The following is a 26,431-nucleotide window of genomic DNA, read 5'->3' as shown; positions in this document are numbered from 1 at the left end:
GGAATTGTATACAATTGTTTGTATACTTTGGAAATTAAGTCCTTGTCAGTTGCATCATTTTAAAATATTTTATCCTATTCCATAGGTTATTTTTTCCTTTTTTAATGGTTTTCTTGGCTGTGCAAAAGTTTATAAGCTTGATTTGGTCCTATTTGTTTATTTTTGCTTTTTCTTTTTACTTGGGAGATTCATTTAAGAAAAACATTGATACTATTTATGTCAGAGAATGTTTTGCCCCTTTTCTTCTAGGAGTTTTATGGTGTCATGTCTTATATTGAAGTCTTCAAGCTATTTTGAGTTTGTTTTTGTGTATGGTGTGAAGCAGTGGTCTAATTTCATTGAGTTACATGCAACTGTACAACTTTCCCAACACTATTTGCTGAAGAGAATGTTTTTTCCCCATCATATATTCTTGCCTTCTTTGTTGAAGATTAGTTGACCATGGGTGTGTGGTGTTTCCAAGTTTCGGTATTATGAATTACATGGCTATGAAGGCCCATGTTAAAGTTTGGACATATGGTTTCATTTTTCTTAGGTACAAGTCTAGGAGTAAAGTTACTGCATCATAAGTTAACACATGTGTTTACATTTTTGAGGAATGGCTGAACTATTTTCCAAAGTGGCTTCACGATTTTACATCACACTAGCCACATATGAGAGTTCTGATTTCTCCACATTCTTATCAATTCTTGTTATTATCTGATTTCTTTGATTATAGACATTGTTCTAGGTATGAAGTGGTATCTCACTATGTTTCTTTTTAATTTATTTTTTAGATGTTTGTGGCAGATGCATATAATGGGTTGCTTTTTAGTAGATTGATCTATATAGCAGCCCTGTAATTTTTATTTGTTTATTTTTGGCTGTGCTGGGTCTTCATTGCTGTGCATGGGCTACTCTCTAGTTGTGTGCAGGCTTTTCACTGTGGTGGCTTCTCTTAGTGCAGAGCATGGGCTCTAGGGCCCGCGGGCTTCAGTAGTTGCAGCACGTATGCTTAGTAGTTGCAGCTCGCAGGCTCCGCAGGGCAGGCTGAGCAGTGGTGGTGTGCGAGTTTAGTTGCCCCCCAGCACGTGGAATCTTCCCAGGCTGGAAATTGAACTTGCGTCCCCTGCATTGGCAAGTGAATTCTTTATCACTGGACCACCAGGAAAGTCCTCAATATGTTTGTTTGTTTGGTTTGTTCTGTTTTTTTATATTTAGGTACTGTAATTGAATGTACCTAACCCAGTTTTATTGAGGTATAATTGATATACAGCACTGCATAAGCTTAAGGTATACAGCATAATGTTTTGACTTACATACATCATGAAATGATTACCATAAAAAGTTTAGTGAACATCCATCATCTCATATAGATACAACATTAAAGAAATAGATTAAAAATATTTTCCTTGTGATGAGAACTCTTAGGATTTATTCTCTTAGCTCAATATGGTTTTGATTTACGTTTCCCTAATGGCTTATGATGTTGAGCATAGTTCCATGTGTTTGTGGATAATTTACATACCTATTTTGGAGAAATGCCTATTCAAATATTTTGCCTATTTTTAATTTCTATTGTTTGTCTCCTTCTTGTTGAGTTTTAAGAGTGCTTTATGTATTCCATATACAAATCCCTAATCTGATATATGACGTGCAAATATTTTCTTCCATTGTGTGAGTTGTTTTTTACTTTCCTTTGAAAAATTTTTTCTTTTTGTTTATTGTTTTCTATTTTCTTGATGGTGTCATTTGAGGCACAGAAGTTTTAGTTTTGATAACGTCCAGTTTATCATTGTGGTCATTGCTGCTACTTGTGCTTTCATTGTCATATCTGAGAGATCACTGCAGATCCACAAAGATTTACACCCATGTTTTCTTCTAAGAGTTCCGTAATGTTAGCACTCACATTGAGGTCTTGATCCATTTTGAGTTAATTTTTGTCTATGGTATGAGGTAAGTGTCCAACTTCACTCTTTTGCATGTGGATATTCACTTGTTCCAGCACAGCTTGTTGAAAAGATTTTTCTTTCCCCTTTTATTTATCTTGGCACCCTTGTTGAAAATCAAGTGACCAGAAATATGAGTGCTTATTTCTGGATTCTCAGCGCTAGTACGTCCATCCGTATGTCTACCTTTATGCCAGTACTACAAGACAGTCTTGATTACTGTCTCATTGTGTATTTTGAACATTGTTTTGGAATTGGAAACTGTGAGTCCCCTATGTTTGTTCCTTTTCAAGATTGTTTTGGGTCTTCTGCTTCCCTTGAGTTTGTTTATAAATTGTAGGATCAGCTTGTCAATTTCAGAAGAGAAGTCTGCCAGAAGGGTGATGTTGAATAAATGATAAATAAATAAATAAATATACTAATATAAACACTTTGGAGGGTATTTTCATAAGAATAGCAAGTCTGCTAATCCATGAACATAGGATGCTTTTCCATTTATTTAAGTCTTAAAATTTCTCTTAACAATGTTTTGTAATTTTCAGTGTATAATTTTTACACTTTTTAAATTAAATTTATTCCTACTTTGATTATTTTGTAAATGCAATTTTCTCTTAATTTTTTCTGTATTGTTTACTGCAAGTGTATAGGAATGCGATTGGTTTAAAAAAAATATTGATCTGGTATTCTGCAACCTTCTGAACTCATTCAGTCTATCCTTTTTTTCAGATCCCATTTAAAATTATGAGGGGGCACGAGCACATTGTGACTTCCTGTAACTTCTGTGTGGATGACGCTAAGGTCCTCAGCGGCTCCTATGACTGCACCGTGAAGCTGTGGGTAGGTGGCCGTGTTAGGTGGAGCCAAAACATCCTGTAAGCTTATGTCACCTCTTATGAGATTTCCCCAGTACTAAGTTCCCAGACATTGAAGGATCCCAAAGATTTGGAGAAGCCTTTCTGAACAAAGTACAAGAAGCAGCAGCAAAGTGAGGCCTCACTCTGGTGTTAAGTCACTGGAGAGATGAAGTTAGTTTGGCTGTTGTCAGCCTGCTGACTTGGATACAGTGGGAGCAGGGGCAGAGACCACTGGTCCGGGAGCTCGCCAGCTTTTGCTGGAGGCTGTGCCTGAGGGTCTCTGAGCTGTGTCATCTCTCTGGGTCTCCTTCTCACTTGGAATATTCAGTTCCATCCACAGAGATGGTATGTCCAGACCTGGGCAATCACAAGAGGACAGAAAAGTGGCCAAACCTGGGACCTGTCCATGAAGGGTATTTGGGAGAAGCAGGCCAGAGAATAGGTCAGTGCTGTAAGATGCAGGGAGCAGGGGCCAGGAACAAGGGTGTGATGGACAGACGAGGTTATAGAGAGGTGGACACTATGCAGTCTTTCAAATACTGCAGGGCATCGCCAGCAGACCCTGGTGGGCCTGCTTGGGTATACTGCTGGTCAGTCAGGAGAAGATGAGGAGGTATCAGGGCTGGGAGATGGCAATGATCATTGGGGGCCATTCCACAGATGACTGTGTGGTGAGGCTGGGCCCACTGGGGAGGACAGTCAGTTCTGAGTTTTGCTATCTCCTCTGGCTTCAGGAGCAGGAGGGGGACAGGATGGAGTCAGTTAAGGCTGATTCCTGGGTTCCAGTTTGGGCAACTAGGTAGAGGATATCTCCTCACCTTCTAGATCCCCTTAGAGGAACATCTTCTGGGTCTTGGTGGGTACTAAGCCAGGAAGACTAGCCAGAAGGGTTTGGAAGCTATCCAGATAGTTCAAGCCCCACATTAGGGACCTACCAGATGTTTGACCCTGGGTGGTTACATGACCTCCTGGGCCTCCCTGAATTTCCCCAGGCTCCTCAGGATCAGCTGAGAGCTGGGGCTACTCCAGGGCTTGCCTGGCCTATTCCAGGTCCCTACAGACATCCACTCCCTTCTCTTCTGTGGCCCTTGTCCACCACCCCCTCCACCCAGCCCCATGATCTTCTTGTTGGGAAAGCCACTGGTTCCTCTGGAAACCCTAGGCCCTTTCTTAGTCCTCTAGGATGACTGAGAAGGCCTAGAGGCAAGGGGGTTTCTGCTGATTGTCATCACCTATGGGGAGGGAGGTTGGTGACTTTCTAAGGGTGCATTTTGCTTTACCATCTTCAGATTGTTTTCATGTTCTTCTCACCTTTTGAGTCAGTGGAAAGACTCATAGGGGTTTCTGTCTATTTTGGCCAAAGGGTTTCTCTCTCTCTAAGGGGATGTCTGCCTGTTTTTTTCTTGTCCCAGTATTAGGGACCATCCATCAAGACCTCCCTGACTCCCCACAGCAGCCCCACTGCCCTTGCTTCCTGCCTACTCCATGCTCCTTCCAGGATGCAGTCACCTCAACCTGTCCAAACTCCCTCCATACCTGACTTGCTCACAGCCTTACCACCTTCTCCCGTTGCTCCCTCTCCACCCCCTGCCCTCTTTCATAGCTTCACGCCTAGTTGCAAAATCACCCAGTTCTCTGGTCTCCCTGCCTTGGCTGCCCCTCCAACAGGTCCTCTTTGCTCCTCCTGGCTCTCTTTTCTCCATCTTTGTCTCTGCTCCTGGCTCCTCGTGTGGCTCTCCCTGCCCCAGTTACAGTTCTTGGGTGAGCCCTCCCTCAGGGGATGACAAATCATTACCATAAGCATCACCTTCTCCATCGAGGTATCTTTGGAAAAAGTCTCCTTGCCTCTCTCTTCCCTCCCCCACTCTCATCACTGTTTCTCGTCTCAAACCCACCACAAACCCAAACATCTGGCTTAGCCTTTTATTTCTTTATTTATTTGCCTGCACCGGGTTTTAGTTGCAGCATGTGGGATCTAGTTCCCTGACCAGTGATCAAACCTGGGCCCTATGCATTGGGTGTGTGGAGTCTTAACCACTGATCTACCAGGGAAGTCCCCTGGCTTAAGCTTTGAAAAAGCTCCCTTTCTCCTAACTGAAGATCATTGTGAATAATTTAGAAAGTTCATCAATGTATGAAGAAGTAGGGGAAAAAATTATCCTTATCTTACGCCCAGTCATCCTCTAGTATGGTACATCTCTTTTCAGTCATTATAGAAAAAAACACTTTGCTAGTCTTTCTCATATTGTGGAGGTAAGAAGGCTTTATCACCACAAAACAAAAACACAAAGAAAAAAATCATTCCGTGAACCATGAGTAAACTGCCGTGAAAAGGTTGGAGTGTAGTTTCTTTTTCTTGTTTGAACATGTATACACATATTTATGAAATTGAGACCACACAGTAAAGCTGTTTATATAACAACAGTAAACTTGGGCTACAAATATGGTCTCACCTCCTTTATTAGAACCACTTTCTCACCATTCATTCAAAGTCCAACCAATCTTAAATTATCTGAATCCACAGAAAGAGTTCCTGGTCCCAAACGCCAAGTGAAGGGGTAACTGTCTCTATTGGTTTTCCCATACCCCTAGCCAATGGCCCAGTTATTTCAAGAAACATTCAGTACATAGACATTTCCACTGTCTTTGGAATTCAGTGGCAGCATCTGGCTCTGTGTCTCTCCTGCCAAGTAATTCATGGCAGTGCTCGCTTTGCAAGTGGGTTATCAGTCCGCGATTGCTATTTCCCCTCTTGGCCATATGGTGGCACTATCGAGCACTGAACCTGTGCAGCCCCATGACCTCTTTCTGTTCTGGTGCTGCCCTTAGCTGGCCCAGGGCTAAGGCCACAGACTGCAATGGGCCTCATCCTCAGGACCCACAGTGATCTTTTTTTTTGAGTTCCCAGACACATTTTTTTGGCAACCCCATGGACTATACAGTCTATGGAATTCTCCAGGCCAGAATACTGGAGTGGGTAGCCATTCCCTTCTCCAGGGATCTTCCCAACCCAGGGGTCGAACCCAGGTCTCCTGCATTGCAGGCAGATTCTTTACCAGCTGAACCACATGGGAAGCCCCCAGACATGTATTTTTTTTCTAGAGTAACACACCATCCAGGGAGGCTGGATCACAGGCCATCAGAGCCAGTCATTTCTTCCCAAGTCATGAGGCTCATGAGCTGAGCCTCCAGCCTGGATGTGTCCTGCCCCCATGAGTTCCTCTTTGGGATCTCTTCCTGCCAGGGGGCTTTGATTAAGGACCCGGCTGTTTAGAGTCTCATGGAGCAGGGGTTGAGGGACTGGATCTGTGTGAAAAGAGTTTGCACTGGTGGCCTGAGGCTGCTGTCCTTGCAAAGACCCACTGACAAGGCTGGCCTTGGCTGGCATCTGGGAACTTCACTGGTAAACAGTGTCCTACAGTCATATGAATCTTTCCCTAAGTGATCCAGGGGGCTTGCTGTGTCTAGACTGTGCAGACCACATGGGTGATGCCTGTGTGACCAGACCCCAGGAAAAATCTGGGTGCCGAGGCTCAGATGCACCTCCCTGGAAGACAGCACCTGACATGTGTTGTTACTGGCTGCTGAAGGAATTAAGCACATCCCATGCTACCCACAGGGAGAGACTCTGTCTTTTTCAAAATTTATTTATTTTTAATTGAAGGATACTTGCTTTACAATATTGCATTGGCCGTTGATCAGCACGAAACAGCCATAGGTATACATATGTCTCCTCCCTCTTGAACCTCCCTCCCACCTCCCACCCCTTCCCACCTCTCTGGTTGTTACAGAGCCCCTGTTTGAGTTCCCTGATTCACACGGCTAATTCCCGTTGGCTATCTATTTTACATAGAGTAGTGCATGTGTTTCCATGCTACTAGGGAGAGACTCTTGGAAGCAGTGCCTGGTTTTCCCTGGACCTCGCCCCAAGTGCCCTTCCCTTTGCTGATTTTGCTTTGTGTCCTTTGGCTGCTGTAAATCTTAGCTGTGAGCATGCCTATATTCTGAGTCCTATGAATCCTGGAGAATCATCAATCGTGAGGGTGGTCCAGGGGACCCCTGACACAGAGCCCTTTGCCTCCCAGCAGGCTTGTGGTCTTAATGTGAATTAGTCTCTGCATATCAGGGAGAATTGTCCCAGGCCTGGTCTGGTCAGGCCAAAAGCTCTCCCAACTGGGCGCCATAATTTCACAAAACAATGCAGGGTCTTTCTAGAAATTCATTGTCTTGCTAATAGCATTTGTTTCCAGGGGACTTTCCACCTCAGCTTATCCTGAAAAGTTGTGGACACATTTTTTTTTTCAAAGATTTTTTTGATGTGGACCATTTTTAAAGTCTTTATTGAGCTTGTCACACTGTTGTTTTTGTTCTGGTTTTTTTGGCCAGGATGCCTATGGGATCATAGCTCCCTGACCAGGGATTGAACCCACACCCCACGTACTGGAAGGCTAAATCTTAACCACTGGCCAGTCAGGGAAGTCTCCGCATTTATAGAAAACATTTTTATTTCTGTCACTCAAGCACCTTTCACTTTGGTACCCTCATTGTTCCCATCATATTGCCAGTTATTACCCTCCCTTGTCTTCATCACATTCCCTAGTTATCTCCCTTCAGTGTGATAACAGTTGCCTGGGTCCCACTGCTGGATGTCTTAGAGTTTGTTTTAACTGCCCCCTTTAGGTGGACATAGACTGCTCCCGGTGAGTTTGCTGTCTGTCCTCTATAACACATGACGAACCTTTTTCATTAAACTTCTTTTGGAGTTTAGTCAATTAACAATGTTGTGATAGTTTCAGGTGGATAGCAAAGGGAGTCAGCCATACATATAATATACATGTATCCATTCTCCCCCAAACTCGCCTCCCATCCAGGCTGCCACATAACATTGAGCGGAGTTCCCTGTGCTCTACAATAGGACCTTGTTAGTTATCCATCTTAAATATAGCAGTGTGTACATATTCATCCCAAACTCCTTAACTATCTCTTCCCCCCATTCTTCCCCCCCGGCAACCATAAGTTCATTGATGATCCTTTTTCGTGCACAAGTCTTTGACCACAGTTTAGATTGTTTCCTTAGGGAAGACTGTCCCCATGCCCCCCACCCCCCCACCCCAAAATAGAATTGGTGTGTCAAATGGTGGGAATTTTTAGAAAGTTCTTGAAAGATCTTGCTCGATTCTGTGAAGCCTCTTTGGCCAGGCGAGAACGAGAATATTACCTGTTTGCAGCTTTGCCTTCAGATTGGCCCGTTTCCATGGGCCACTGTGGGATGGAGGAGGAGTTTCCTGGGGATGCCGTGGATGGTGACGATGGCCTTCTTGCTCTGGGAGTGGTGGGGAAGTCTTTTCACCCTTCTGAGCTGGGGGAAGAGTCATAGGACCGTGGGTACTCAGACACGCTCAGGGTTGATGCTGAACTCAGCTCACTGCTTCGGTTGACACTTTAGTGACCTCTGACCCTCTTCCGCTCTCTCCTGCTGATCCGAGGATGCTATGGATGGATCCATCGTTCGGGAATTTGAGCCGGTGCCCGAAGGTCCTGTTTTAGAATGCAGCGTCACGGCTGACAGCAGAAGGTGACTTGCCCTCATTTGACTCTGGTCAGGAAGGTGAGAGGGAAGGGCAGGCCCGCACACAGCACGCCAGGGACCCTTCACTGTCTTTTCAGCAAACACCCGACCTTACACGCCCATATGTTGGGCTCATGGTTTCCATCTTTTGCTGTGAGAACCAAGTAGATGCGATGACTCTGAAAATTTTAAAATGCCAAAAAGACGAAATGTACTGTGACTGAAGCCAGTCTGAATGTTCTTCATGGAGCTTCTTTCCCGCAGTCACGCCTGTGGACCGGGGCAGCTGCGAGGTTCACTAGCGATTCAGTGCAGGCCGTCATGTCACAGGGGGAACCGGGGCCCAGGAAGCCAGCCTGAGCTGTCACCTGGGGAGAGTCGGTTTGGGAGGCCACCCTGGGGTGCATTTGCGTTCACGCTTCACACAGATGTGAGATGAGCCTTTAAAAGGGGATTTGCTTTAAAATGGATTTGCTTTTACCCTGAACAGCGACTACAAAATTAATCTGTTAGTGAAAACACGTGGGGGAATTTAAGCTTCATGTATATGTTTATTCACTCAGTCATGTCTGACCCTTTGCGACCCCATGGACTGTAGCCTGCCAGGCTCCTCTTTTTCCAGGCAAGAATACTGGAGTGGGTTGTCATTTCCTACTCCAGGGTAAGCTTCATGGGAATTTATCTCATATAGAGGACACGTTCTCACCGAAACATGCCATGTGAGAAGACAAAGGTAAACTTATATTACTGGGTTGGCCGAAAAATTCATTAGGGCTTTTCCATAACATCTTATGGGAAAATCTGCATGAACTCTTTAGCCAGCCCAATATTGTAAATGTACAAGAAAGCATTCAGAATGAAATGAGCTATGACCATCTTTTCCTGTTCAAAAAAAAAAAAAAAAAGACGTGAAATCAGTGGAAGAAGTGATTGATCCTTATGAGTTGTAGCTATCCTTCTAAAAGAAGTCAGTTACAGAACAGAAGAAATGATGCCTTTAATGCCCCAGGTAGAAAAAGACGTATTTGGTTGGCCGGTTAAAGGATTAAGGAAGAGAATGGTGTCGCGGTTCCTTCTGTGTTGGGATCTATCTGTTTTCACTGAGAACCCCCAGTTCTCCAGGGGCCTCATGAAATATCTTTAGAAAGATTCAAGTATTTTTTTTTGCAATCTTGGTCCTAAACTGTAGAAACTTTCTGTTAAATATTTGATCTTTCTTAGAAACCATAGGCGGAATAGTCTGAGTCATTAAAACCCTTGTCATTTTCTTTCCAGAATCATTGCAACATCTTATGACAAAACGGTGAGGGCCTGGGACCTTGAAACAGGCAAGCTGCTGGTATGTATGTTCTGCCCTGGTGAAGATGTCACAGCACGGGTCTTCTGTTTTTTTTTAAATTTTTTAATTTGAGTATAATTGCTTTACAATGTTGCGTTCGTTTCTGCTGTACAATGATGTGAATCAGCTCTATGTAAGCATATATCCCTTCCCTCTTGAGCCTTCCTCCCACCGCCCCCGCCCATCACATCACACTCCTCTAGGTCATCACAGAGCACTGAGCTGAGATCTCTGTGCACACGGCAATTTCCTGCTAGCTTTTGTTTTACACATGGGAGCATGTATATATGTGTTAATACTGCTCCCTTGGTTCATCTCACCCTCTCCTTCCCGGCCTACAACACAGGTTCTTTGCTGGGCCTTAGGTGGCCTTGAGCCGGTCATGGATTGGGAAGAGTAGCCAATGTTCCGGGAAAGGGAAGTTTTCTCAGGGACCCAACATGATGGATGGTAGGCTTCAGAGAAGGGAAGCTATCTGAAGCGGGCAGAGGCGGGCTCTGCTTCAGGGATGGGGAGGATGGGTATAAGGGAAGAAGTAGAGGTGGGGGCAGAGGGTAGGGAGGGTGGCATTACAGACTGAGAGAACTGTGTGGGAAAAGAGACCCTCCCCGGTGGGATGTTGGCTTTTGATGGGGGCGGGAAGTAGAGCTGAGGCCATGGGGTGAAGGCCGTGTGGCCAAAGTACAAGACCACTGGTTCCCAGTCTATTCTCCATCTGAGAAGGGGCCACCGTCCATCCATCCATCCATCCATCCATCCAAATGGGCCCAGGATCCCTCTGTCTCCTGCCTGGTGTCCAGGCAGCCCTGAGCCTGCTCGGGCGCTCCGCAGGGTTTCCTGCCCCATCCCTGCTGCCCTTCCCGCCCACCTCCCCTGGGCAGCTTCTCGTCACCTCTCTTCTCCCTTTCCCCTCTGTTCTCTCCTTAAAAAAAGAAAAATTTTCTTTTTAGTGCAAAGATCAATTTATTTTCATTGTGAAACATTTTCAGAAAGAGAAGCCAAGTGTAAAAAAATAGCGTTACAGTTAACATCCTGGTGTCTCTTTTCGCATACACACATTACATATGAACACGGGCATGACAACATGACATGTTCTGCTGACAACAGAGTGTCATTATATACGATCATTGATTACTCCTGACTTTTAGCATTTCCCCAAATGCTTATTTCATCTCACATAAACATCCTGCTCTTGGCTCTAGCCTCTTTTTCTTTTTGAGATGTTTTTCCTTCTCTTCATTTTTAAAAACTCCCCAGAATGTGTTTATTTAAAAAAAAAAAAATTTGTGTATTTATTTGGCTGCCCCAGGTCTTAGCTGCAGCATGTGGAATCTTTAGTTGTGGCATGCGGGCTCTAGTTCCCTGACCAGGGATCAAACTCAGGCCGCCTGCACTGAGAGTGAGAAGTCTTAGCCCCTGGACCACCTGAGAAGTCCCTTCCCTTCTCTTCGGTAAACTTGTTTTAGTACTTTGATTATTTTTGTTGCACAGAACGTCCATGCCACTTGCCATCTATAGGGCTGAGTTAGTGATCCACTGATGCTTGACAAACTATTCCAAAACTTATTTTCAAACAGCAAGCATTTATTGCCGTGCAGAGTTTCTTTTTTCTAAAATAATTAGCGTATTTTGGCCACACTGGGTCTTCCTTGCTGCACATGAGCTCTCTCTAATTGCAGCGAGCAGGGCTGCCCTCTGGTTGTGGTGTGCGGGCTTCTATTGTGGTGGCTTCTCTTGTTGCAGAGCACAGGCTCTAGGGCACAGGCTCAGTCATTGTGGTACATGGGCTTAGTCGCCCCTCAACATGTGGGTCTTCCCAATCCAGGGATTGAACCTGTGTTCCCTGCCCTAGCAGGCGGACTGTCAACCACTGGACCGCCACGGAAGTCCTTGCAGAGTTTCGTGACAGAACTATTGGAGCAGGTTAGCCAGTGGTTCTGGCTCAGGTTTCTTGCGAGGCCACGGTTAGGATGTCCTCTGGGGCCACAGTCTCCTGAAGGCTCACGGAGGCTGAGGGTCTCCTTCCAAGATGGCTGTCGGCAGGAGCCCCCAGTTTCTCTGCGCCCAAGTCTCTCCTCAGGGCTGCTTGAGTGTTCCCAGGACATGGCGATTTACTCCCTCAGAACAACTGACTTAAGAGATGGCAGGAGGAAACCCTGGTTTCCTTCTTTTTTTTTTTTAATTTTTGAGGTTATAGCTGGTTTACAGTGTTTCAGGTATACGACAAAGTGATTCAGATGTGTGTTTGTGTGCATGTGTGTGTATATATGTGTACATTATAAATGTGTATACTTATGAATATAAACACATATATTCTTTTTCAGATTCTTTTCCATTATAGGATATTAGCCCACCCCCACTTTCCTCTTTGGTAAACATAAGCTTGTTTTCTATGTCTGCGAGTCTATTTCTGTTTTGTAAATAAGTTCTTTTGTATCATTTTGTTAAGATTCCACAAGAAATGATATCATATGATATTTGTCTTTCTCTGTCTGACTTATTTCACTTAGGTATGATATCAGTAATCTCTAGGTCCATCCGTATTGATGCAAATGGCAATAATTCATTCTTTTTGTGGCTGAGTAGCATTTCATTTTATATACATACCATATCTTTTTTTTAAATCTCTTCATCTATCAGTGAGCGTTTATTTGTGTTCTTGTCACGGCTGTTGTAGATAGTTCTGCTGCGATCATTGGGGTGCATGTATCTTTTTGTTATTTATTTATTTGGCTGTGTCGGGTCTTAGTTGCAGCATGCAGCATCCTTGTTGGGTCATGCAGGATCTTTCCTCGTGGTACATAGGCTCCGGAGCGTGTGGGTTTGGTAGTTGTGGTGTGCAAGCTTAGTTGCTCTGTGGCTTGCGGGGTCTTAAGTTCCTCGACCAGGGATCAAAACCACATCCCTTGCACTGGAAGGTGGGTTCTTAACCACTGGGTCACCAGGGGAACCCCACATACATCTTTTTGAATTAGAATTTTCATCTTTTCCGGATATATACCCAGGAGTGGGATTGCTGGATTATAAGGTAGCTCTAGTTTTAGTCTTTTAAGGAAACTCCATACTGTTCTCTGTAGTGGCTCCACCAAATTATATTCCCACCCACAGTGTAGGAGGGGTCCCTTTTCTCCACACCCTCTCTAGCATTTATTATTCGTAGACTTTTTGATGATGACCATTCTGCCTGGTGTGAGGTGATAGCTCACTGCAGTTCTGATTTGCATTCCTCTAATGATTAGTGGTGTGGAACATTTTTGCATGTGCCTGTTGGCCATCTGTATGTTTTCTCTGGAGAAAGCCCTGGTTTCTGTTGTGACCTTCACAGACTATCACTTTTGTTACATTGTATCCATAGAAGTAACTCACTGCATTGAGCTCACACCCTTGGGGCAGGTAAAGCCCTGGTTTCTGTTGTGACCTTCACAGACTATCACTTTTGTTACATTGTATCCAAAGAAGTAACTCACTGCATTGAGCTCACACCCTTGGGGCAGGTAATTAGTCTCCACCCTGGGGCTTCCCTGGTGGCTCAGATGGTAAAGAGCCTGCCTACTTTCCCGGAGTCCCAGGTTTGATCCCTGGAATGGGAAGATTCCTCTGGATAAGGTAATGGCCACCCACTCTACTGTTCTTGCCTGGAGAATTCCATGGACAGAGCAGTCGGCTGGGCTGCTCTCCATGGGGTCGCAAAGAGTCAGACATGACTGAGTGACTTTCACTTTTGTGGAGAGATGACTGCCAAAGAATTGGGGAGCATATTTTAAAAGCTTCACAACAGCAATACCATAATTTATAACATACAGAGAGATTTTCCTTTCCTAGAATGTTGAGTAGCTCTCTGTCCTGGGGGGCTGGGACTGTAGAGTCTTGTCCTCAGGCAGACTTGTTTACCAAACTGAACAAGAGTCAGGTTGGCCATTACTAGGACCTTGCTGCCAGTTCTGTTAGGTGCCCCCTATCCTTGTTCATCTCTTCTGGACACACATTAATTACATGTATTAATTAGAAATTAATTCATGAAAACTAAATAAACATTCAGTTCCTTGTTTGCACTAGTCTATTACAAGAACTCAGTGGCCACATGTGGCCAGTGGCTGGCATATTGAACAGTGCATAGATAGAATATTTCAGAAAGTCCTGCTGGATCACTGGGCTAGAGAGAAAAACCTTTTGATTGTTTGCCCTATTTCAGTGGAAGCTCGGTCATGAAACCTTCATAGTCTCCGCTAAGTTATCCCCTGATGGTAAATACGTGGTCTTGGGCTTGGATGTGGATCATGGAATCTTTATAATAGACGCGAAAGACTCCACCACCGTGTCCCATATCAAAGGTGAGTTTGTGTAGGCTCCCTGCTCTGTTCTGTCTGTTATGATAACAGCCACTTGTCACTTGAGTGACAGTGACTTTATTGTTTTATTTGGTAAATCAGCAATACTGTGAACCATGTCATTAAAGATGGGACATTGATGGGTAAAAGTGAAGTGAAAGCCTCTCAGTCATGTCCGACTCTTTGTGACCCAGGCCAGAATACTGGAGTGGGTAGAACCCAAGTTCTCCAGGCCAGAATACTGGTGTGGGTAACCTTTCCTTTCTCCAGGGGATCTTCCCAAACTAGGGATAGAACCCAGGTCTCCTGCATTGTAGGTGGATTCTTTACCAACTAAGCTATCAGGAAAGCCCTGATGGATAAAAACATGGACAATTAAAATCAAGACTAGTTAAGGCTTTTCCGCTCAGTCTCGTGCTTATAATAAATGAAACATTGTTCTGCTCCAGCCTCACATGGACATTTAAAGCCCATCTTTTATTGAGTGAAGACCCAAGCTTGGCTTGCCTGGTGGCTCAGATGGTAGTCTGCCTGCACTGTAGGAGACCCAGGTTCGATCCCTGGGTTGGGAAGATCCCCTGGAGAAGGAACTGGCAACCCACTCCAGTATTCTTGCCTGGAAAATCCCATGGATGGAGGAGCCCAGCAGGCTACAGTCCATAGAGTCACAAAGAGTCAGACATGACTGAGCGACTTCACTTTCTTTCTTTCCAAGCTTCTTAACATTTTATGTGTATTTTCCCACATTCCTCATTCTTTACTGCTGAGTCACCAGGGAAGCCCATAAAAATATTAATCACTGATTATTAACAACACACATATTTATTCTAGTGTTTTATTATTAACAACACAAATATTTATTCTAGATGATTAGCAATTTTATTACTATCAATTGTCAGGTATAAAAAAAAATTCAGGTAATTAAAAAGACTAGAATGGCAACTACTGAAAAAACAGTCATCAAATGTCAATTTCCTGGTTGTGATCCTGTGCAATCATTGTGTAAGATGTTACCATTGGGGGAAACTGAGTGACAGGCATACAGGATCTCTCTGTAGGATTCCTTACAACTGCATGTGAGTTAACAGTTAACTGAGAAGAAAAAACAAAAGCATACATAATCATTGGAAAAAATTTAAAAGTGTATGAGCAGTGGGCTTCCCCAGTGGCTAAAGTGGTAAAAAATCTGCCTTTCAATGCGGGAGATGTGAGTTTGATCCCTGGTCAGGAAGATACCCTGGAGGAGGAAATGGCAACCCACTCCAGTACCTTGCCTGGAAAATCCCCATGGACAGAGTAGCCTGGTGGGCGATAGTCCATAGAGTCACAGAGTCAGACACGACTGTGATCGTGCCTGTCCTGTCTTCTCCCCGGTGGTGGTGGTGGTTTAGTCGTTAAATTGTGTCCGACTGTTGCGACCCCACGGACTGTAGCCCGCCAGGCTCCTCTGTCCATGAGATTCTCCAGGCAACAATACTGGAGTGCACTGCATTTTCTTCTCCAGGGAATCTTCCCTACCCAGGAATCGAACCTGGGTTTCCTGCATTGCAGGCAGATTCTTTACCGACTGAGCTACAAGGGAAGCCTGGAGGGACCAATTATTATGATTATTTTTAATTTAAAGAACTTTGCTTATAATTTATTTATTCTAGTCTTCCACAGTATTTCTTCTGATTTGAATTTTTATATCCCTCAAGTTCAATGGAAGAAGTGTGTTTAAAATTGTACTGTGAGATAGTATTTTCTTTCTTTTCTTTTTTTTTTTTCCACTGGAGTATACCTGCTTTACAATGCTGTGTTAGTTTCAGCTCTACAACAAAGTGAATCAGCTGTATGTTGACATATATCCCCTCTCTCTTGAGCCTCGCTCCCACCCCCCACATCTCACCCTGTTAGGTCATCCTAGAGCGCTGAGCAGCTTCCCACTATTTCACACACGGTAGTGTAGACATGTAAGTGCTGCTCTCCCGGTTCATTCCACCCTCCCCTTCCCCACTGTGTCCACAGTCCATTCTCTATGTCCATGTCTCTGTTCCTGTCCTGCAAATAGGTTCATCTGGGGAGGTACCTATCACTAACAGTACACTGCTGGGTGGTCTTCCTGTGAGTGTGTGTACGTGCAAACACACACATACCCAGTACTACTTCCCACATACATCTAATGTTTATTTTTATCACCATGGAACCATGATGTGTGTCCTGCCACACATCATGCATTTTCCCTTGATGTGTGACCTCGTACCTTCTCTTTCCTCACACTCTAAGCCCTGTCTGCACACTATGCTCCTTCTCGCTGTGTCCTCATGTCAAGCCTTGGCACACCCTGTTCCTTCTGCCTAGAGCTCTCTTCCTTTCCTGTTTCCCTCCATAACTTTTAGCGATCTCTCAGGGCTGGGCCAGGTTTGCTTTTGTTGGTTTGGAGCTGTGACATTTGCTGCAGGTTGTTGCCTGCTCAGAGGTGTCTGCCTGTGACCCCTGAGGGGGAAGGGGGCAGAGCTCAAGGCCTGGTATACAGCAGGCATTCAGGAAATGATTATGCAAGTGAGGAGGCCCTTCCTTGCGAAAACCAGAGTTGTGTTTCTATTATACTGTTGCTGTCTGCGGGGAGCAACCTCAGTGTCCCAGGGGCGTGTGGCCCAGAGTGCGGAAGGCGCGGTATCAAGTCACTTTCCCTGTGCCTCAGATCCTCACATGATGTCGCTCACCGCCTGCTGCTTTGACCCCGACAGTCAGAAGGTGGCCTCCGTCTCGTTTGACAGGAGCATCAAGATCTGGGACGTGACGTCACAGACCACGCTGCTCACCATCACCAAGTGAGGAGGCTGGGCAGCATGCTGCAACAGGGAGGTGGGCGGGATTCACACCCTCCTGGACTCCGCCTGTGCGCCTTCAGCTCCCTGGTGTGGACATGCGGCATCTCCAGCTGTGGTCCACTGCAGTGCTACAAGCAGGCTGGAGATGGAGAAGGGGAAGGGGACAGTCAAGCAAGGGGAAACCACTATAGTAAGTCCTCTACACGAACCTTCAAGTTGCGAGCTTTCAAGGAGGTGAACGTGTGAGTCAGCTCCTATATGCCAGCTGTCGTACTGTACTATTGTACTTTTCAAGGTTCTATAATATTAAATGTTTTTATTTTTTGTGCTTGTTTTTCTTGTACATATTATTTGCATGAAAAGTATTGTAAGACAGTACCATATAGCCGATTGTGTTAGTTGGGTACCTAGGTCAGGTTTGTTGGGCTTACAAACAAATTGGATTTACGAACGCACGCTCGGAACAGGAATTAATCCTATGTAGGGGACTTACTGTAGTTGTAGCCTGCGGGCTGGGACGGGTCTCAGATGCATTTGTTTCAGTGTGAGCCAACACTGGAAAACATTGTGCAGATTTGCCCGCTGCCTCCCCAAATGTGGGTTTCCAGCATCTCCTGCAACATGAGATCTGATCTTCCAAGGGCCCGCAAGGGTCACTCTGTCTGTGGCCACCAGCAGGTGTGTGGGCAGCCCTCCCAGTGGGGCCTGGAGTCATGACCTCGGAATGTGTCATCCTGCCCACTTGGCTCGGTTATGAGCCCTGCTGCCCTGGGCCAGGCTTTCCTGTGGGTTTCTGGCCAGGGCTTAACAGTGGGCAGGTTCCCATCCTGGGTGACCTTTGACTTTAGTCTCCTCACCTGCAAACTGAGCCCCGGTGAGGTCTGAAGGAGACAACAGACAGAAGTCCTTAGCCTAGGATGCATGGTGGCCACTCAGCATTTTCTGGAAATGTGTTTTTTAGCAAGAAAATATAGAGACGAGGATTCTCAGCGCTGCAGGACAGGGCTGGCTTCGTGGTGTGAAATTCTGAAGTCACACAGGGTCCCACACACAGGAGGGCTCATACTTGGCTTACTGCTCTGCTGCCAACGTCTTGAAATTCTTCACTTTAAAAAAATATTTTTATTTATTTATTTGACTGTGCCAGGTCTTAGTTGTGGCATGAGGGGTCTTTAGTTGTGGCATGGGAACTCTTATTTGCAGCAAATGGGATCCAGTTCCCTGACCAGGGATGGAACCTAGACCCCCTGCATTGAAAACTTGGAGTCTTAGCCACTGGACCACCAGGGAAGTCTCCAAATTCTTCATTTTTGAACAAAGGACCTCAAATGCTTTTATTTCAAAAATATGTGATTTAATTTTTGAAAATGTAAAACATGCAGCACAATACAAAACTTTGAAGGTATGAAAGAATACAGAGCGAAAAATTCTCTCTTAGCTGTCCCATAACCACTGTTTCCTGAGAAGCCATCACTTTTCCTCCTCCCTTCCTGCCTGTGGGCTGCCTTTCTCTCTTAACAGTTTTTCTGAGATATAATTCACATGCATCCTACAGATCACCATTTCATGTACATAATTCAGTGGTTTGGGGGATGTTATTATTATTTTTAATTGTCTTATTATATGTACAAAAATTTTAAGCTATTTTATTAGCATTAATTACATTTATAATATTGTATGCCCATCACCACTATTTCCAAAACTCTTTTATTACCCAAACAGAAACTCAGTACCCATTGAACAATAATTCCCCACTCCCTTCAATCCTAGTCCCTAGTAACCTAGACAGCATATTAAAAAGTAGAGATACCACTTTGTCGACAAAGACCCAGATGTTCAATGCTATGGTTTTTCCAGTAGTCATGTATGGATGTGAAAGTTGAACCATAAAGAAGGCTGAGTGCTGAAGAATTGATGCTTTTGAGTTGTGGTGCTGGAGAAGACTCTTGATAGTCCCTTGGACTACAGGGAGATCAAACCAGTCAATCCTAAAGGAAAGCAACCCTGAATATTCATTGAAAGGACTGTTGCTAAAGCTGAAGCTCCAATACTTTGGCCACCTGATGTGAAGCACTGACTCATTGGAAAAGACCCTGATGCTGGGAAAGATTGAGGGCAGGAGGAGAAGGTGGTAACAGAGGATAAGATGGTTAGATAACATCACTGGCGCACTGGATATGAATTTGAGCAACCTCTGGCAGAGGATAAGATGGTTAGATAGCATCACTGGCTCAGTGGAGATGAATTTGAGCAAACTCCAGGAGATAGTGGAGGACAGAGAAGCCTGGCATGCTGCAGTCCATAGGGTCAAAAAGAATTGGACATAATTTACTTGACTGAACAACAGCAACAAATTAACCTCTATTTTCTTCCTCTATGAATTTGCTTATTCTAGATATTTCATATGAATAGAAATCATACATTGTTTTTCCTTTTGTGTCTGGCTATTTCATTTAGCATAACGTTTTTAAGGTTCATCTAATACATGTTATGGCATGTGTTAGAATTTCATTCCTTTTAATGACTGAACAATATTCCACAAGTTGCTTCTGTCTTTTAGCTATTGTAAATAATGCTGCAGTCAACATTGGTGTACAAATATCTGTTCAAGTCCCTGCTTTTAGTTCTTTTGGCAATATACTAGGAGACGAATTTATGGATCATGTCATAATACTGTGTACAGCTTTTTGAGAAACTTGGAATTTGCATTTTAATTTTGCAGTGGACCTTGCAAATCATATAGCTGTTCTTTCTAGATAATTTTGAAAATCCATACTCTTAACTGATTTTGAAGCTTGCAAGGAGTAAGCATAAGTACTTTGTTATAATTTTTTAATGTTTTCAAAGGTAATTTAGAAAATTCAAGAGAAGGAAGATCTATTGTACATACCCATGCTTTTGCTGACCATGTTCTGTCTTCTGATGTTCCAAGTTTTCCTCTTTCACCATTTTCTGTTTAGAAAAATTCCCTTTAGCCATTCTTACAGAGTAGTTTTGAGAACAACAAGTTCTCTTAAGTTTTCCTTCATCTGAAAATGTCTTGATCCTCCCGTAATTCCTGCAGGATATTTTTGATGGATATAGAAATCTGTATTGACGGTTGTTTTCTTTCCTCCTCTGAACGTTATCATGTCACTTTTTTTTCTGGCGTCCATGGTTTCTGATGAGGAATCCACTGTCATTCAAATTGTTCTTCCCCTATAAGTAAGGGGTTGTTTCTGTTTTGCTACTTTAAAGATTTTTTCTCTGTTCCTACTTTTCAAAAGTAGAATTATAATGTGTCTGAAAATAGATTTCTTTGAGTTTGTCCCACTTGGGATTCACTCAGCTTTTTGAGTCTGTTCTTTGCCAAATTTGGTAAATTTCCAGACATAATTTCTTTGATTATTTTTTCAGCTCTATCTTATTTCTCCTTTTCTTCTGAGATGCTGATGCCCCAAATGTTAGATATCTCATCATATTCTCATAGGTTCCTAAGGCTCTCTTTGTTCTTTTTCGGTCTATTTTTTGGATTGGTTAATTTATAGTGCCTGTCTTCATATTTACTGATTATTTCCTATATCATCTCTATTAAGTTTTATTTTTTAGTTGTTGTTATTGTATTTTTCAGTTCTAAAATTTCCATTTGGTCATTCTCTATATCTTCTACTTGCTGAAGCTTTCAATCTTTATGGTTATTTTAAACACAATTATGATTGTCAATTTTTAAATAATTTTTATAATTTTTTTATAATTGTTATGCACGCATGCTGGGTCACTTCAGTTGTGTCCGACTCTTTGTGACCTTATGTAGGCTCCTCTGTCCATGGGGGTTCTCCAGGCAAGAATACTGGGTGGGTTGCCATTTCCTTCTCCAGGGGATCTTCCTGACCCAGGGATTGAACCCGTGTCTCCTGTGGTTCCTGTAGTGCAGGCGGATTCTTTACCACTGAGCCCCTGGGAAAGCCCTAGAGCATTTTTATGATGGCTGCTTAAAAATTTTTGTCAGATAATTCTAACGTCTGTATTATCTAGGTATTGGCACCTGTTGACTCTGTCTCTCATTCTCGTTGAGATTTTCCTGGCTCTTACTTAGCATGATGAGTGAATTTCTGTTTCATCTTGGATATTTTGAGTATTATGAGACTCTTGCTGCTGCTGCTGCTAAGTCGCTTCAGTCGTGTCCGACTCTGTGTGGCCCCATAGACGGCAGCCCACCAGGCTCCCTCGTCCCTGGGATTCTCCAGGAGAGAACACTGGAGTGGGTTGCCATTTCCTTCTCCAATGCATGAAAGTGAAAAGTGAAAGAAGTCGCTCAGTCGTGTCTGACTCTCTGCGACCCCATGAATTGCAGCCTACCAGGCTCCTCCGTCCATGGGATTTTCCAGGCAAGAGTACTAGAGTGGGTTGCCGTTGCCTTTGTTATTTAAATCTTCTGTTTTGGCAGGCTACCTCATTAGAGCCTGGCAAGAGTGGCAGTCTAGACTCCCAATCAGCCTTTGCTGAAAGTGCTGGGGATGGGATTGCAGTTTTCCCTAAGATTTTTGACTGGAGTAAGGCAGGTATTGTCTAAAGGTTTTCTGTCTTACTAGGTTATCTCTTTGGCTAGGAAGAACGGGGTTTTCTTGGGAGCCTTTTATCCAGTCCCCATTGTTTTGGGGCTTGCAGCTTCCCCAGTGCTCAGTTCAGGATAGAAGAAGCAAAAAGAAAATTGTAGGTACTCAACAGCATGCCATCCTTGGGTCATAAGATCCTTAGCTAGTCTGCCTTCTCTTCTCCACTGTTCACAGTTTTCTATTTGCTCTATAAATGCCCAGGGCTCTTAGCTGTGCTTAACAGGAGGAATGGGGAGCAGTGCATTGACTCCATCTTGTCCAGAACTGCAAGTGCAGCCCAAACACTTTCCCCAAAATTTTGTATTAAGTAAAATGGTCTTTTATGATACGTGGAACTTATCTGAAATGAGAGTCGCATCCCGGAGTAGATACCCTTGGTTTAAACCTCAGTGACAGTTTCTGGCTTCAGAGGAGGGCTTGCTATTTACTTTCAGTGAATGCTGGGATGGTTCTTACCCTACCAGGCACTGGGACTTGGACATTTTACGCCTGGATACCCCTGAGAAGCTGAGATTTCTTCTCCTTTGATCCTACTTGGTTTGTACACTTCAAAGAACCAATACAGAGTCTAAAACTCTGACTTGGGTGCTAGAAAACAATTTATTCAACCTTTTCTTCAGTTAGATGAATTGATATTATAATCTAGGCTACTCAGAGATGCTCAATTTTGTTTACAGTTTTGCTTGAAAACCCTATTTGTTACAGTAGATGAGAATCATAGGGAAAATACTTTGAGGATCATGAAACAAAACAAAACAAAAAGCAGAATTCTGACAATTTTTTTCCCTAAAAAATAAGATAGTTTGGGCTTCCCTAGTGGCTCAGTGGTAAAGAATCCACCTGCCAATGCAGAGGCCATGGATATGGTCTCTGATCCCAGAAGATTCCACATGCTGTGGAGCAACTAAGCCTGTGTGCCACAGCTATTGAGCTTGTACTCTAGAGCCCAGAAACCACAACTGTTGAGCCTGCATACCACAGCTTCTGAAACCCACTCACCTAGAGCCCATTCTCTGCAACAGGAGAAGCCACTGCAGTAAGTCCTCACACCACAACTAGAGAGTAGCCCCCTCTCGCCACAACTAGAGAAAGCCCATGAAGCAACAAAGACCCAACACAGCCAAAAGTAAATACATAAAATTTAAAAAGACATTTAAAAATTGAGAATAAATAGCCAAAACTTTATTCATCAAATGCCCAACATTAAAATATGCTTTAGTGGCACTGAAGACAGATAAGGAGAGAGGGAGAGGGGAAAACAGAGCACTTGGTGTGAGGAGAAGTACGGGGAGTGAGTGAGAGAAGGGTGGGGAAGATGGGGGGGAAGGAGCCATGCCCCCCTGTCTGGGAGAGAAAGGAGGGGAAGGGGGGAGCAGAGGAGACCCACCTTAAACCTGAAAAGCTATTAGTCCATTAACTATCACTGACAATGTTTCCACCTGCTCTTTTTTCTGAAGCTTCAAGCAGCTCTGAATAGGGTGGTGGTTCTCAGCCAGGGTCAATTTTGTACCCCCGTGGACATTTGGCAGTGTCTGGGGGACATTCTTCACAATTGTGGGTGGAGGCTACCAGCATGTGCTAAGGAGTGCCCAGGGATGTTGCTAAACATCCTAAAATGCATAGGACAACCCCCTATCACAAAGAATTATCCAGCCAAAAAGGTCAATATTGCCATTACTTGGACCTCCTGGAATAGTGTAACATAGTTAGATTAATTAATATTTGGATCATAGTAGGCAGTGATCAAAAAAGTAATATCCATTAGGTCACAAGGCATCAGCCCCAATGCCCACTCCACTCGCCTCCACTCTAAATACATCTCCAGATTCTCCAGGAGTGACATGCTAATGTGTGCACCCTCTCATATGTGTTGCAGGGCACATAACAATGCCATCTCAAACTGTTGTTTCACCTTCAGTGGCCATTTCCTGTGTACAAGCTCCTGGGATAAAACCTTGAAAATATGGAATGTCCATACTGGGGAGTTTCGAAACCGTGGAGCCTGTGTGACTCTGATGCAGGGCCATGAAGGTTGCGTGAGCTCCTGCCACTTTGCCAGAGACAGTGAGTAATTAACACAGGGAAGGATTCCACACCGTGGGACTGCTGGGGCCAAGCTCCTCATGTTCCATTCACACGGACCCTCCTTAGTACAGAGAGGCTTTCCAATGATGCCCACAGCGAGGGTGGATTTATTTTCCTCAAGAACCAAGAGACAGATCCATATGCATAAGTTTGCAAGTGACAGACACTCAGCTTGATGTAGCCAAGGCAACACAGTAAATCTATTAAGTTCTGTAATGAGCGAGTCCAAGAGCTGATCTCCCTTCAGGAGTAGCTGGATCCAGACACTCAGACAATGCTCTCAGGTAGCCAACTCTTCCACTCTGCCCCACCCCCCATCCCAGCTCAGTTTCTCTTTTGTATTGACCTTTCTCCTCAGAGAGGCAAAGATGGCCTCTGGTGGTCTAGATCAACAATGGTTCTGGCTACTGACAGTCCTAGAGGAAGAGAGACCCTCTTTCTGATGGCACCCACACAAGTCCCAGGGAAGACTCCCATTGGTTCAGCTAGGGACACATGCCCATCTGAGAACCCGCCCCTTTCACAGGGACTGGAAGTCTCTGATTGGCCAGGCCTGGAGACTTGCCCATCCTTGGAGTTTGCCTTCTGAACCAGAGGCACGGAGAATAGGTGAGGGGTGTTTCCCCATGGGACATTGAGGAGCCGTTTCCAGATAAAGAGGCATAGATGTGAGCAGGAACAATGACAGGAAACAGCCAGGGGCAATTGGCTTCAGTGAGGGCCATGACTGTTCCTGACATCCAGGAGCCAAAATGTTGTACTCCCCAATCCTTGTGGGGAGTGGGGCTTGCTCTTCGTGACAGGGGCTGGGGAGGGGGCTGCTACCCAACCAATACACACATAGGGCCTGACTTGAGGAATGTTTCCTTCTTCAGAAGTAGCATCTCTGTAAGTCAGACCCTGCTATGAGGTATCCCACCAGCTTCTGTCTTTGGCTTTCTATTTAGGTTTCAGAGTTGTGTATAGTCAATCATCACTTATTTGCAGATTCTGTATTCGTGAAGTTGCCTACTGGGTAAAATTTATTTGTGACCCTAAAATCAATACTTATGGCACTTTTGCAGCCATCCATGGCTACATGCAGAGCAGCGACAAGTTTGCCATATGCATGTGTTCCCAACTGAGATTGAATGAGGTGACCCTCTGCCTTCTTTTAGTTCTCTTATCATAAGGTGCCTTTTTTGTGATCTATTTAGTTCCACCTTTTTCCCCCCCCATTTTGTGCTTTTTGTTTAAGATTTTGCTGTTTAAAGAGGCCCCCAAACATAGTGCTGTAGTACTGCCCAGGATCCTAACTGTGTGAAGCCCGTGATGTGCTTTACAGGGAAATACAAGTTAGATAAGCTTTGTTCAGGAACAAGTTATAATGCCAGTGGCCGTGGATTCAATGTTAACAAATAAGCAGTATGTGTTAAATAAGGCATCTTTAAACAGATCAGACAGAAAACAGAGTTGTTAAGTATTGATTGGCTGATGAAAATGTTGTGACCAGAGGCTCACAGGAACTTAACCCCACATTTTACCTATGGCCAGTCATTCATTGAGTGTTTGAGATGACTTTGTAGAGCATAACTACCATGAACATTGAGAAACAGTGAAAGTGTTAGTTGCTCAGTCATGTCCAGCTCTTTTTGACCCTATGGACTGTATCCCACCAGGCTCCTCTGTCCATGGGGTTTTCCAGGCAAGAATACTGGAGTGGGTTGCCATTCCTTTCTCCAGAGGATCTTCCCAACCCGGGAATCGGACCTGGGTCTTCTGCATTACAGGTAGACTCTTTACCATCTGAGCCACCAAGGAAGCCCAACTCAGTTGATTGGGGGCTGTTGAGTCACACCAGGAAGAGGGTTGAGTGTCCTCGGCCACAGTGGCACCTCACAGATGCATCCTCAGCCTGCTTTCGCCTCACCAGAGGAGGAAGCGATTGGCTGAGGAAGGTTACCCCCTGAGATGCCTTCATTTGTGTTCCAGCCTCTTTTCTCGTGTCTGGAGGGTTCGACAAGACCGTGGCTATTTGGGATGTAGAAGAAGGCTACCGGAAGCTCTCCTTGAAGGTACCAATGCCAGTATCAGATAGAGGATCTGAGCATCAGTCTTTTTAAAAAAAATATGTTTATTTTATTTGTTTGTTTGACTGTGCTAGGTCTTAGTTGTAGCATGTGGGATCATTTTTTCAGTTGCAGCATGCTGGATCTTTGGGCTTCCCAGGTGGCACAGTGGTAGAGAATTCGCCTGTCAGTGCAGGATACATGGGTTTGATCCCTGAGTTGGGAAGATCCCCTGGAGAAGGAAATGGCAACCCACTCCAGTATTCTTACCTGGAAAATTCCATGGACAGAGGGGCCTGGCGGGCTACAATCCATGGGATCACGAAAGAGTCAGACACGACTCAGCACATACAAGGAACTAATAAGTACGCTGGATCTTTAGTTGTGACATGTGGGATCTAGTTCCCTGACCAGAGATTAAACTGGGTCCCCAGCACAGGGAATGTGGAGTCTTAACCACTGGACCACCGGGGAAGTCCTTGAGCTTCATTCTTTAGCCATTTCATATTGGGTGCTGGGGATACAACAGTGAGACAGACCTAAATATTCCCAATGGAACTGACACCTCTGTGGAGGATGACAGACAAGAAAAACAACAAACACATCCTTAATAGTGATGAGCAACACAGAGAACCCACTACAGGGTGATGTAATAGATTCCAGGGATTAATCCATAGTGGGTAGGCCAGGAGAGCTTCTCGGAGAAGGTGGCATTTGAGCTGAGAACTGGAGTGCAAGGAAAGACTGGATGAGTGAGGATCTTGGGAAAAGGCATTCCAGGAAAATGGAGCAGTAAAGGCAAAAACTCTGAGTAGGGGCCGTGTCTGCAAACAGCAGGAATCCCCATACAGAGGAATGAATGTCATCATGAG

The 26,431-nt window shown here is 44.5% G+C and overlaps 1 protein-coding gene across 1 annotated transcript in view; it reads left to right on the top strand.

Annotated features, from left to right (window-relative positions):
• Positions 1 to 26,431, top strand: part of WDR88 (WD repeat domain 88) — a 45,674-nt gene that overhangs the window by 7,942 nt on the left and 11,301 nt on the right. Inside the window, exons 2-8 of the mRNA XM_043437158.1 lie at positions 2,655 to 2,765; positions 8,269 to 8,357; positions 9,627 to 9,690; positions 13,883 to 14,021; positions 16,702 to 16,831; positions 23,303 to 23,490; positions 25,483 to 25,565. Coding sequence (XP_043293093.1) covers positions 2,655 to 2,765; positions 8,269 to 8,357; positions 9,627 to 9,690; positions 13,883 to 14,021; positions 16,702 to 16,831; positions 23,303 to 23,490; positions 25,483 to 25,565 — 804 coding nt within the window. The remainder of the gene's footprint in view (positions 1 to 2,654; positions 2,766 to 8,268; positions 8,358 to 9,626; positions 9,691 to 13,882; positions 14,022 to 16,701; positions 16,832 to 23,302; positions 23,491 to 25,482; positions 25,566 to 26,431) is intronic.

Source organism: Cervus canadensis, chromosome 18, assembly GCF_019320065.1.
Source record: "Cervus canadensis isolate Bull #8, Minnesota chromosome 18, ASM1932006v1, whole genome shotgun sequence".
NCBI lineage: Eukaryota > Metazoa > Chordata > Mammalia > Artiodactyla > Cervidae > Cervus > Cervus canadensis.
Note: the sequence above shows the minus strand (reverse complement) of the source record. Positions and strands in the feature narration are given on the sequence as shown.